This window comes from Curcuma longa, chromosome 5 (genome assembly GCF_044706935.1).
Source record: "Curcuma longa cultivar G26 ecotype Majalengka, Jawa Barat chromosome 5, ITB_CL_G26_1.1, whole genome shotgun sequence".
Taxonomy (NCBI): domain Eukaryota; kingdom Viridiplantae; phylum Streptophyta; class Magnoliopsida; order Zingiberales; family Zingiberaceae; genus Curcuma; species Curcuma longa.
This window is the reverse complement of record NC_133865.1, coordinates 3510138-3520091: the sequence shown is the minus strand read 5'-3', so window position 1 is coordinate 3520091 and position 9954 is coordinate 3510138. Positions and strand designations below refer to the sequence as shown.

At 45.5% G+C, this 9954-nt stretch overlaps 1 protein-coding gene across 1 annotated transcript; it reads right to left on the bottom strand.

The window, feature by feature from the left end:
- Window positions 1-5328: 5328 nt before the first annotated feature.
- Window positions 5329-9465, bottom strand: LOC141829184 (uncharacterized). The gene is made up of 2 exons (XM_074716598.1): window positions 9379-9465; window positions 5329-5958 (listed from the first exon to the last, which is right to left on the bottom strand). The coding sequence occupies exons 1-2, from the start codon at window positions 9463-9465 to the stop codon at window positions 5329-5331; spliced, it is 717 nt and encodes a 238-aa protein (XP_074572699.1).
- Between the last annotated feature and the right edge of the window lie 489 nt (window positions 9466-9954).

Genomic DNA, 9954 nt, shown 5'->3' with positions numbered 1-9954 from the left:
TTGGTGTTCTTACGTCATCATTGTCGGTTCGAGATGGTTCTAGAAGCCCGGTTCAAGGCTTTCCTGTGTCACTCAGGCGCCCCGGAATACTAATAGAACCCTATCCCCTGTCACAGGATATCTTTTTACGGACCTCTCTCCAACAATGAATGACCGCTAACTATCCCTCATAGAAACTAACTATGAATTAAGAAACCCCTCGGAAACTCGCCCGGTTCAAGGCTTTCTTCCTGTCACGAAGCGCCCCGGTGTACGGCCTAATGATTCCTCAATTCACAATTAATCCCTACCCTCATAGATTCATACACAAGCATTTCATCATTCACAACACAAGCACAAATCCACAAGGCAATAGACAATTAAATCATAGAAAACGGTAGATTAACAAATCCAAGTTACAATCATCCAATACAACTGATTTATCCTACATCCTAGAATCTAGGGAACTACTCCATATCGTGGAGGTTACAATACAAGGTATAGAAAGAGTTCATCCTAATCCAAAGATACAACGGTGAAAAATAGGAAATAGGACTTATCGTTCTTCCTCGGACTGAAATCTCCACGTAGATGAGATGTAGATGGAATGGAGCAGCCGGATCGGTGGATGGATCGTCGAATCTCGCTCCGAAACAGGCGTCGGTGGCTCAAGAACAGCTCCGGTGGCTCTCCAAGGTCTCCCCCCTTTCTTAGGTCTCTAAAGGACCTATTTATAGGCAGTCCCCGAGTCAGGCACGCCCCCGTCCACACGGCCGTGCCTGGGAGGCACGGTCCAATGTGGACACATTCACTGGAGGAAGCACGGCCGTGCCTGTGAGGCACGGCCAGCTGCAGTCACGGTTCTGTCCAGGGGCACGGCCGTGCCTCTGAGGCACGGTCCAGAAGGGCTTTGTCTCTGTTTGAAGGCACGGCCGTGCCTTTGAGGCACGGCCAAAGCCTGTCTCTTCTCATTTTGCTGGACACGGCCGTGCCTGTGAGGCACGGCCAGCTGCAGGGACTCCTCTGTGTTGAAACACGGCCGTGCCTTGTGGGCACGGCCAACAGCAGTGTCTTCTCTGATTGGAAACACGGCCGTGCCTGTGAGGCACGGCCACGCCTCGGCTGTCTTCTGTTTTGAAGCACGGCCGTGTCTGGTAGACACGGCCTCGTCTGCTGCTGATGGGGGAAGTTGGCACGGCCGTGCCAGTGAGGCACGACCAAGGCTTGTTGATGTTCTGCTTGTGCACACGCCCGTGCCTTGTGAAGCACGGCCAGAAGCTGATTAGACACGGCCGTGCCTGTGAGGCACGGCCCTGTCTTGCCTTGTCTTCAATGGTAACTCCGATTTTGCCCGATTTTGCTCCCTTCCATCCTGAAACAAGTAAAAACAAGAGCAGATCTCCGAACTAGGAAATGTAAGATATATGCCTAAATGCACGGATTAGGGATGCAATGCACACAAGATATAACAATAAAATCAGAAAGATGTGCAAATAAAGTGTAAATACGAATATAAACCCTATGCACATTACTTCTTTTATCCTAAACGAGGAGACTTTGGAGTTGTTTATTTTGCTGCTCGACCTGATTGTAACTTCCTAAGTACCCGACGTCCCACAAAGGATGGAAGCATATGTATTTCTTTATAAAGCCACCCCAACCTTACACCTGGCCTACCTCTTGGCATTTAGGGCCATCTCCCCAACCCACTCTAGGTCAATATAAGTTAGAGTCATCTTTTCTTTCCACCATTGAGATCTTATCTGACCTAAAATTTGATGTAAACCTATTGGTGAATAATGAAGCTCTTCTATATCGAGCTGGCCTAAGTCCAAATGTTATTCAATTGGACGAATCACTAAGTAAGTTCCTATTTATGAAGCTCACTTTTAATATTGACTAATTCTTTCTTTCTGTCTATAGGTCAAACCATATTGCATGCGGCGGTCAGCAAACATTTAAAATGGGATTTGTCAACTACTGATAGTTGGTGGGTTGCGGATGAAGTTGCTAAGTCCTCAGCTATCGAAGTAGGAGCTCAGAAGGATGCTCAACCTAAAGATAAAGTTCATATTTTTGCTGCCGTCAGCCCATCTGCAGAGGAGGAGTCAGATCAAGTTGTGGAAGTGCCCAACTTTAAGGTCTTAGTCCCTGAATCATTGCCCGAGACCAATGTATCTAAGACTATTAGGGAGACAAGGTCAAAGAAAAGGAGCAGGGAAGAGAGTGCCAAAACTACCAAGGACCAAGCTAAATCAGAACAAGGAAAGACTCCTGCTGAAATTCCAGAGACCCAAAGTGGTCCTTCTGAAGAAGCTCCCATAGAGATCCTTCCCCTGAGATCCATACTCCCTGAGACCAAGACCAAAAATAAGCATGACAAAGGAAAATCCCCCACCCCTTCAGCTACCACTTCAAGCCCTCCTGCTTTTTCGAAACCTAATCCAAAAACTATTCCAGCCACCACCCGTCCTCCCAAGGTTCCTCGCAGTCGAGGTACCTTCACCGAAAGAGAAGATTAAGCTCAACAATCTGTGGATGACTTCCGATGATACGAGACAAAAGTTCTGCCCCGTATAGACACAGAAGTTTTATGTGAACACTTAAACGGTTCATTGGCTAAGGTAAAGATCTTTTGTAATATCTTAATACTACTTCTGTTATATCATTAATAGACTCATACCCTATGATGACACAATTCAGGTCTGCAAACAATATCAAGAATTGAGCTGTCGTATCCCTATGATGTTGTCTACCCGCCGACTGTTGGAGACTCAGATGGCTGAATTAAAGAACTAGCTAAAAAGCCCTATCAGAGAAATTGAAGAAGCCTGTGTTCATGCAGAAATAGAGAGAGCACATATTGCCACTGAAGAAGTGCGGACCAAGGCAAAGAAGGCCACTGAGAAGGTATTAAAGCTAAAGAAAACCGCCGAGCTCCAAACCAACCAAATTAACCAGCTGGAGCAGGAATTAAAGAAACTTCAAGTTGCTACAAAGTTGTCCCAAGAGGAGGCTACTGAAGCCAAAGATGAGGCTCAGTCTTATAGGGAAGAGAAAACCAAGATAGAAACTGAATTAGTTGCCAGCCACTCTCAACAGGGAGACCTACGCCGAGACCTGTGTGAGGAGGTGGCAAAAAGAGAAAGCCTAGAACTCTAGTTATCTGAGGAAAGAAGAGGCAGAGAGCAACTATCTACTGACATTGAAAAAGTGTTATCCAAATTGGAGTCAATTAAGAAAGAACTAGCAGACCTTAAAGAAGGTGAAGAGAACAGGTGGCAGGAGAAGAAAATTGCATTCCTATCTTCTCCCGAATTTTATGACCTATTAGTGGTTCGGACCAGTAAAATATTGAAATTTAGTTTTGATGTAGCTGGCAAGCAGTTTGTACAATTAGGATTGATACCTAAAAGAGCATACTTAAGTTTCCTAGATCCTTAGAAGGTCTGGGACAATATACCAGAAGAGGAGAGGAAGGACTGAAAGACTTTTCTTAATGTATTGTGACCTTGAGTATCATCAAACTTTGGTCAATCTAAACTTTTTATATGTAATATTGTTTTGTTTTAAAACATTACTGAGCTTAGCTTGAATAGTTATCCCTGTACGTATAGGGTTTTAATTTCTAAACCGTGTCTTAATCTATAGTGATGTCTAGTTTGAACTTATCCTTTCTTCTTATCCTACAGACCTATTTTTCTGTATGTTGTGTTGATATGTCTTTTCTAACATATATGTGTTATGTGATGTTGTTTCTAAAACTTTTAGCGAAGGACTGGTATGTGCATAAAAGAACTTAAAGAAAAGATAAAAGAGATATCTTTATAAGTGTACAATACCACACACCTGAATATTATCCTAAGACATACCAGTGTGTACTGAATTTGAGTCAAGGTCATCGAGTTTTGAGATCAGAATTCTGACCTGCTGTGAAGCAAAATCATCCATCTTGAGTTTTGAAATTTTAGCCTATCATAAGGCGAAGTCATTGAGCTCGGGGCTTAGAGTTCCGGCCTGTCGTAAGACAAAGCCATCGAGCTCGGGGCTCGAGTTCTGACCTGTCTTAAGGCAAAATCATCAAGCTCGCAGCTCGGAGTTCCGGCCTATCGTAAGGCAAAGTCATCGAGCTCGAAACTCAGAGTTTCGACCTGTTGTAAGGAAAAGTCATCGAGCTCGGGGCTCGAAGTTTCGGCCTATCGTAAGGCAAAGTCATCAAGCTTGGGGCTTGGAGTTTCAGCCTGTCGTAAGGCAAAATCATCGAGCTCGGGGCTCAAAGTTTCAGCCTATCGTAAGGCAAAGTCATCGAGCTTGGGGCTCAAAGTTTTGGTGTGTCGTAAGATAAAGTCATCAAGCTTGCGGCTCAGAGTTTCGGCCTGTTGTAAGACAAAGTCATCGAGCTCAGGGCTCAGAGTTCCAGCCTGTCGTAAGGCAAAGTCATCGAGCTCGGGGCTCAGAGTTTTGGCCTGTCGTAAGGTAAAGTCATCGAGCACGGAGCTTGGAGTTCTAGCCTGCCGTAAGGCAAAGTCATCGAGTTCGGAGCTCAGAGTTTCGATCTGTCGTAAGGCAAAGTCATCGAGCTCGGGGCTCGGAGTTCCGGCCTGTCATAAGGCAAGGTCATCAAGCTCGGGGCTTGGAGTTCTGGCCTGTCGTAAGGCAAAATTATCTAGCTTGGAGCTCGGAGCTCGGAGTTCTAGCCTGTCGTAAGATAAAGTCATTGTGCTCGGGGCTCGGAGTTTCGGCCTGTCGTAAGGCAAAGTCATCGAGCTCGGGGCTCGGAGTACCGGCCTATCGTATGGCAAAGTCATCGAGCTCGGGGCTCGAAGTTTCGGCCTGTCGTAAGGCAAAGTCATCAACTCGGGGCTCAGAGTTCTGGCCTGTCATAAGGCAAAGTCATTGAGCTCGATGCTCGGAGTTTCGGCCTGTCATAAGGCAAAGTCATCGAGCTCGAGGCTCGGAGTTTTGACCTATCATAAGGTAAAGTTATCAAGCACGGGGCTCGTAGTTTCGGCCTGTCGTAAGGCAAAGTCATCGAGCTTAGGGCTCGGAGTTCCGACCTGTCGTAAGGCAAAGTCATCGAGCTCGGGGCTCGGAGTTCTGGCCTGTTGTAAGGCAAAGTCATCGAGCTCGGGGCTCGGAGTTCCGGCTTGTCGTAAGGCAAAGTCATCGAGCTCGGGGCTAGAAGTTCCGGCCTGTCGTAAGGCAAAGTCATCGAGCTCGGGGCTCGGAGTTCTTGCCTGTCGTAAGACAAAGTCATTGAGCTCGGGGCTCAGGTTAGAAAAGAAAAACTTACATTAAGTAACCATAAAATGTTTTTATAAACAGAATGATAAGAAAATCTATGCAAGCTTAAATATAATAAGGACGAAGATGCGTAGCATTCCAAGGCCTACTGAGTTCTTTCCCCTTAGCGTCTTCCAAGTAATAAGATTCACTGCTGAGCCATCGAGTGACTTTATAGGATTCTTCCCATTGAGGTTTTAGCTTCCCGACATGACCTACTAGTTTGATCTTCTTCCAGACAAAGTCTTCGACCTGAAAGGAGCGAGGTATAACCTTCTTGTTGTAAGTTTGGCACATCTTTCGTCGGTATGCTGGCAACCTAATAGCTGTAAGTTCTCTGGTTTCAGTAAGGAGATCCAACTCTATATGCCTTTTATCACTGTTGTTGCTTCCATAAGCAAAAACTTTGCTTAATTCCTCTCCGACCTCTATTGGTATCACTACTTCTCCTCCGTAAACTAGGTGGAAAGGGGTCATCTGTGTACTGTCTCTTGGAGTAGTTCTATAAGTCCATAGAATACCAAGCAGCTCGTCCACCCAATTTCCTTGTACTTGATCCAACTTTATTTTAAGACCTTTAACGAGCTCTCTGTTAACTACTTTTGCTTGTCCATTGCTTTGCGAGTAGGTCACAGAAATGAAGGCTTGAATGATCTCCAGTTCTTTACACCAATCCTGTATCTTGTGTCCTTGAAACTGTCATCCATTATCAGATACTAACTTGCGAGGAATTCCATACCGGCAAATGATGTTCTTCCATAGAAATTTTAAAACAACATCTTCAGTGATCCTAGCCAGTGGTTCGGCTTCTACCCATTTGAAAAAATAGTCCACAACTACTAATAGAAACTTCTTCTGATTAAGTCTAATTGGGAAAGAACCTAGAATATCCATTCCCCACTGATCAAAGGGCAAGCGATAGTGGTAGTTTTCAATAGTTCTGTCGGCTGATGAGGAAGATTCTGATGTCTCTGACAATTAAGACAGGTGCCAGTCATCCAAGCTGTATCCTTCTGTAAAGTAGGCCAAAAGTATCTAGCCAGTAACACTTTCTGTGCCAGAGTTCTTTCTCCTATATGATTTCCACAAATACCTTGATGAACTTCCTGCATGACGTACTCAGCTTCATTAGGTCACAGACATTTAAGTAAAGGTCTGAAGAAGGCTCTTTTATATAAAATATCTCCGATTAAAGTGAACTGAGCTACACGCTTCCTAACAACCCTGGCCTCTTCGGGCTCGGTCTGCAAGCTCCTATTTTTAAGAAAGTCAACAATGGGAACCCTCCAATCAGCAATTTCATTCGCTTAAATGACTTAATCAATATGAGCTATCAACTGGTCATGCACTACCGGCTCCTTTTGTTCCTAACTAATCAAACTACTAGCCAAGCGAGCCAGCTCGTCTACCTTTTGATTGTTAGCTCGGGGGTATCTTCTGAATAGTAACTTCCTGTAAGGATGTCTTTAGTCTATTAAAGGCCTCGGCATATCTTTGAAGCTTGTCATTACGGGGCTCGAAGGTTCCTTCTATCTGTTGAGTAGCAAGTTGAGAGTCTGTACAGATTATTACTCGTATTGCCTCGACATGCCGAGCTGCCTGTAGTCCTGCAAGCAATGCCTCGTATTCGACCTCGTTGTTAGAAGCCGAATCCACAGGGACCGTGGAATTACTTACTAGATCTAGCACAATAAGGTGGAGAGAATATTGAGCATGAGTTGTGTGGGGGAGATGGGAGTGTTCTAAAGTACTTTATCCTAGAAATCGGAGAAAGGGATCGACTGTGACACTTGGTTGTGAAACGATCCTAGGACTTCGGACTCCTCAGAGTATGGATTGATTGACTTGGATCCTCTACCTTTCCTCAATAATTGTTCAATTGTAGGGATGTTAACCAATTTATCCAATTCAACCTCGTCAGGTATCCTCGAATTAATGCATTGGTGTTCTTACGTCACTCGTTGTCGGTTTGAAATGGTTCTAGAAGCCCGGTTCAAGGCATTCCCGTGTCACTCAGGCGCCCCGGAGTACTAAAAGAACCCTATCCCCTGTCACAGGATATCTTTTGACGGATCTCTCCCCAACAACGAATGACCGCTAACTATCCCTCATAGGAATTTAACTACGCATTAGGAAACCCCTCGGAACTCGCCCGGTTCAAGGCATTCCCCGTGTTACGAAGCGCCCCGGTGTACGGCCTAATGATTCCCCAATTCATAGTAAATCCCTACCCTCATGGATTCACACACACATAATTTATCATCAAGCACAAGCACAAATCCACAAAGCAATAGACAGTTATATCATAGAAAATGGTAGATTAATCAAATCCAAATACAATCATCCATTACATCTGATTCATCCTACATCCTAGAATCTAGGGAATCTACTCCATAGCGTGGAGGTTACAAACCAAAGGAAGGAAAGAATACATCTCACTCCAAGGAATACAACAAAGAAATGCAGGAAATGAGACTTATCTTCTTCCTTGGACTGCAATCTCGGCGTAGATGGGATGAGGATGGACTGGAGCAGTCGGATCGGTGGATGGATCGTCGAATCTCGCTCCGAAACAGGCGTCGGTGGCTCTAGAACAGCTCCGGTGGCTCTCCAAGGTCTCCCCCCTTTCCTAGGTCTCAATAAGGACCTATTTATAGTGCAGGTCACGTATGCAGCACGCCCCCGTGCACACGGCCGTGCCTGGGAGGCACGGCCCCGTGTGGGCGTCGGGCACAGGAGGAGGCACGGCCGTGCTTTGGGGGCACGGCCGAAGGCAGTCAAGCCTCTGTTCTGGGGCACGGCCGTGCCTCTGGGGCACGGTCCAGACTTGTCTCCCTTCTGTTTGAAGGCACGGCCGTGCCTGTGAGGCACGGCCTAAGCCTGTCTTCTCCTCATTTGCTGGACACGGCCGTGTGTTTGAGACACGGCCAGCTGCTTGGACCCTTCTGTTTTGGCACACGGCCGTGCCTGGTAGGCACGGCCAACAGCAGTGGCTTCCTTCTGGGATGGAGACACGGCCGTGCCTGTGAGGCACGACCATGACTTGGCTGGATTCTGTTTTGAAGCACGGCCGTGTCTGTGAGACACGGCCTCTGGCTGCTGCTGAGGGGAATGTTGGCACGGCCGTGCCTGTGAGGCACGGCCTGGACTTGATGGTATTCTGTTGATGCACACGCCCGTGCCCTTTGAAGCACGGCCTGGAGGCTGAGAGACACGGCCGTGCCTATGAGGCACGGCCCTGTCTTGCCTTGTCTTCAATGGTACTCCGTTTTACCCGTTTTTGCTCCATTTTCCACCCTGAAACATGTAAAAGCACGAGCAGATCTCCGAACTAGGAAATGTAAGATATGTGCCTAAATGCATGAATATGGGATGCAATGTACACAAGAATTTAGCAATAAACTCAGAAAGATGTGCAAATAAAGCATAAATACATGTATACATCCTACGCACATCATCCAAAGTGCTGTTAGTTAATATTGTCAACAGATGAGAAAGAAAATACGGGCGCAGCCTGCGTACTATCAAAATCAAAGCCATAACCAACTTCTCCAACGAGGTATATCTTGTCTCAACATCCTTTAAAAGATGACAAAAGAGGTAAATGAGTTTCTAAATGCTCCCTTCTTTCTTGACCAGAATCGAACTCACAACACCTTTCGAGGAGGATAGTTATAACCATAGAGTTCTCCAAAAATCAGCTTTGCCAGAACTGGTAAGGTGGCCAAGTAGGTCTTTAAGTCATTGAAGGTTTGTTCACACTTCTCATCTCAAGAGAATTTGACAGCTTTACGCAATATTTTGAAGAAGGGCAGACTTTTGGTGGTCGACTGTGATATGAATCGTGATAATGCAATGATCCGACCTACCAACTATACTTCTCTGGTATTCCGAGGCGAGGCCATATTTTGCAAGGCTTGTATTTTTTTCAGAATTAGCTTCTATACCCCTTTCAGTTACTATGTATCTCAAAAATCTGCCACTTTTGACACCAAATAAGCACTTATTGAGATTCAATTTGAGATTATACCTTCGGAGAGTGCCGCATGTTTCGTTGATGTCTCCGATCAGAGTTTCAGCTCAAACTGATTTAATTAAAATATCATCCACATATACCTCCACATTACGACCTATCTGATGTTTGAACACTTTATCCATGAGCCTCTGATATGTTGCTCCTGCATTCTTCAGTCCAAAAGGCATAACTGTATAACAAAAAGTTTCTCTCCGAGGTGATAAAACTAACCATTTCTGGATCCTCCCAAGCTAATGGAATTTGATGATATCCTTGATAAGCATCCAACATGCATATATATATCATGTCCCAAAGTGGAATCCACCAGTTGATCTATGCGCGACAGAGGATAACAATCTTTGGGGCAAGCTTTATTGAGATCCCGGAAAGTCGATGCAGACACGCCATTTTCCTCCTGCTTTTGGGACTAGTACGATATTAGCCAACCAGGTAGGGAATTGAACTTCTCTAATATGTCCGGCTTCTAGAAGTTTGGCAACCTCCTCCTGTATCACTTTATCTTGCTCAGGCCCGAAATGTCTCTTCTTTTGCATAACAGGTCGGGAATCTAGAAGGACATTAAGGCGATGTTCCATGATGTCGGGAGCTATTCCTGTGACTTCTTGAGGCGCCCAAGCAAATACATCATTATTTTGAATGAGACAGGCTATCAACTC